Genomic DNA, 3383 nt, shown 5'->3' with positions numbered 1-3383 from the left:
CTTGTGGGGGTCCCGCTGCTGGCCCTCACATTTCGCTCTGTCCCCACAGGGTGGGAGAACGTCTATGGCTTTGACATGACTTGTATTCGGGACGTTGCCATGAAGGAGCCCCTGGTGGACATCGTGGATCCAAAGCAAGTGGTGACCAACGCCTGTTTAATAAAGGTCTGCAGATGCGTCCTGCATGGGCCTGGGGGTGAGGGAAGCCTACTGTGCCACGTGGATGCTCAGGCCTGGGGTCAAAGCTACGCAGGCTCCTGCAGGGCCCTAGGCTGTGAGGCAAGGCCACCTCGGCTGGCCGGAGCCTCTGGCAGCCCAGGGTGACCGATGAGAGCAGTCACTGGCCCTGAGCAGAGCTGTCGAAAGAGGGCCAGTGGACTCCATGGTGGCACAGCTGGGGGGTGGTCAGTGCGTGTCTCCTGGTGATGTGAGTGGGGGTGTGTGTCGGGGGAATGGGAGCATCAGAGAGAGAAGTCCTGGAGGCTCAGGTCGGGGGAAGCCCCCCCATTCGGAGCAGGACGGCGGCTTTAGGGAAGAAATCCCAAACCTCAATCGGCTATGCAGTCAGCGTCACACTCCCCCGCTTCCAAGCGCACCTGTGACGTGGCCGGGTGGGACTCACCGCATCCTGGGCTCCCTGGTTTGTACACGGCTCCACATCTTGTCCTCCACGGCTTTCCGTCTTCAGTGCAGATGGAGAACTGCTCACCAGGGTCCTCCCCCAGGGCATTCCTATTACTAAATATCCAAACTCGCCAACTGTGCTGTGTGCATGTACAGTCAGACCCCATAGACTGTAGCCTGCCAGGCTCCCCGGTCCACGGGATTCTCCAGGCAAGAACACTGGAGTGGGTTGCCATTTCCTCCTCCAAGGGATCTTCCAGACCCAGGGATCGAACCGGCATCTCTTGTGTCTCCTACATTGGCAGGTGGCTTCTTTACCACTAGTGCCACCTGGGAAACCCCTTTTGCGAGGGTACCAATAAAAGCGCTCCGTGACCTCCCCAGCCTTCCAGCCCCACGCTCCCCCTGGAGGTGACCACTGTCCACACAACAGGTTAACCTTTCCAGCCCTTTGTCTAAGTATCTGCATTTACATATGCTGATCTGTCCTCCAGACCCAAGGAGAACTCCTGGTACTTGAAAGCCATCCGTTTCACAGGGTTCAAGTTCACTTTTTAATCAAAGAATCTGGGTTCACTGTGTCTCCAGCTTCACTGTGTCAGTTGTCCTGGGCCCTCCCCCCAGCCCTCATTGTGCTGAAACACACCTGCCCGCGCTGGTCCAGTGAGCATCACTGCAGTTCCAGGAGCTCTGGTGGGTGGGACAGGGAAGAGCCCAGGGCCACTGGGGGAAGGGGAGGTTCCTGCAGGGTGAATGCAAACCGCGGCTTTGTCCAGGCGAGAGCAGTCAGTCCCCAGTCCCTGGTCGCTGTGTTCCTCATAAGGAACCCTTGTCATCTTGGATTTAGAAGGGACCCTGGAGGACAGATAAAACTAGGCGAACCTCATACAGGTCCCATCAGATAAAGGATGCTTCCCTCTCATCCTGCCCGCACTGGAGGGTTTTGCCACCTGTTACCTCTGCCGGTTCCGAGTCCAGGCAGGACTCACGGTGAGCAAACGTCCTTTTATTTCTTCCCACCAGCCCCTCTGCCCATGAAGCTTCTCCCTTCTGGCGCTCCAAACAAGGTCCAGCAAACTCTCATGTGCTTAGTTGCTCCGTCCTGTCTGACTTTTTGCGACCCCATGAACTGTGGAGCCGTGGGGGTCTACAGGACAGACTCCTCCGTCCATGGGGTTCTCCAGGCAAGAATACTGGAGTGGGTAGGCATTCACTTCTCCAGGGGACCTTCCCAACCCAGGGACTGGACCTGGGTCTCCTGCATTGCAGGCGGATTCTTTACCATCTGAGCCACCAGCGAAGCCCAGGCCCAGCAAACTACACTCCAAATAATTCACCCACGGTGCAGAACATTCCTGCAAATATTGTAGTATGAGTGGAAGTCACCTGGTGCCATTGAATTTGCCCAAATGGCACACGGCAGCTGCATGGAGCCGTTAAGCATTTTCCCACAGGGGATGAAATTCCTTCCCAGGTTACTCTCTGCCCCTACCGGGCAGGGGTGGCCACAGCCCTTGTGCACGCCCACTGCTGGTCCTGGACTGGCCTGCTCTGTCTCCCCTCCTTCCTCTCCCCCGCCCAGCCAGGAACAGGCCAGGGTCTCTCCTGAGTGCAGCCTGGGGCTGGAGGCATGGCAGAAACCGGAGCTCCGGGCCCTCCCCGGCCAGTCACCTTCCTTCCTGTGCTCTCTGAGAAGGGCAAGGTCGGCTGTGTTTGCTTCCGCCACCAGGAGAGCCGTCCATCAGCTCTTGCTACTGTGCTCAGCACTGTCTTCCCGGGTCTGTTGGGAAAACAGTTGCCCTTCTTCACACACTTAATTGCTATTTTCATCGCTATTAACGTTGCGGCTTTTGACACTTGATGATAATTAAGACTCTGTTTTGACCAGCCTTCTGCTCTGAGACGTCTGTTTGTAACATGACATAGTGGGGACAGCAGTGGCCTGGCTCCTCAGAGTCACTGATGCCTGCGGAGCCCTGCGCCTGTTGGTGTGGCCTGAGGCCTTGTCAGGGGTCCCCCCGGGGTCTCAGAGCTACTGCTGCTGCTGCTGCAGAAAGAGGAAGCTTTCTGGCAGAGGGATCAGGGCTCCGGGGGGCAGGTGATGGGTCTGACTCTGGAGACTTTGAGTCTAAGAGGAGGGGGGATCCGACCCAGAGGGCCTTGTGTCTCTGAGGCACAGATGGCAGGGCGGAGGAGGGGCACTCCAAAAGAGCAGCTGCCCCTCTGTCTTTCCCATTTTAATGTATATCAGACTTTCAGTCTGGACGGCTTTTGTTCCTGCAGAGGCCCCTGTTTAGAGGCAAATGTCCGGAGGACCTAGAGAATGCTGTCAGAGCACTGACATTTTGTTGATGGACATCTGAGACCCCCATAGAGACAGAATCCCTGATAGATGGGGTGGTGTGTGTGTGTGTGTGTGTGTGTGTGTGTGTGCACGCGTGTGTATGCGTACATGTGTGCTCTTGTGCACACTGAGAGTGGTGAGGAAGTGAGGGGAGGCCAGAGAAGGGAGAAACCAAGTCCAGGTGAGTCACACAGCGTACTTCCCAGGTTGCTCTCTGGGTCCAGGCCCAGAGGCTGGGATATTTATAGGTGAGTCCTAGAAAGTTCTGGAAGGCTTTAGATCCAGGGAGCGGCATAGCCTGAATCCATCTTAGGTTGGTGGGTTGGTCTGAACCCACTTCAATATTCTTGCCTGGAGCATCTCATGGACAGAGGAGCTATTCTTGCCTGGAGCATCTCGTGGACAGAGGAGCGGC

General features: G+C 56.7%; 1 protein-coding gene across 1 annotated transcript in view; it reads left to right on the top strand.

Annotated features, from left to right (window-relative positions):
• The window catches only part of PRMT8 (protein arginine methyltransferase 8), a 46574-nt gene that overhangs the window by 32806 nt on the left and 10385 nt on the right, over nt 1–3383 (top strand). The window contains exon 8 of the mRNA XM_010845208.1: nt 50–165. Within this exon, the coding sequence (XP_010843510.1) occupies nt 50–165 (116 nt within the window). The remainder of the gene's footprint in view (nt 1–49; nt 166–3383) is intronic.

This window comes from Bison bison, unplaced genomic scaffold, assembly GCF_000754665.1.
Source record: "Bison bison bison isolate TAMUID 2011002044 unplaced genomic scaffold, Bison_UMD1.0 scf7180017864213, whole genome shotgun sequence".
Classification (NCBI taxonomy): domain Eukaryota; kingdom Metazoa; phylum Chordata; class Mammalia; order Artiodactyla; family Bovidae; genus Bison; species Bison bison.
The sequence above is the reverse complement of the archived record's forward strand: the minus strand, read 5'-3'. Positions and strand labels throughout refer to the sequence as shown.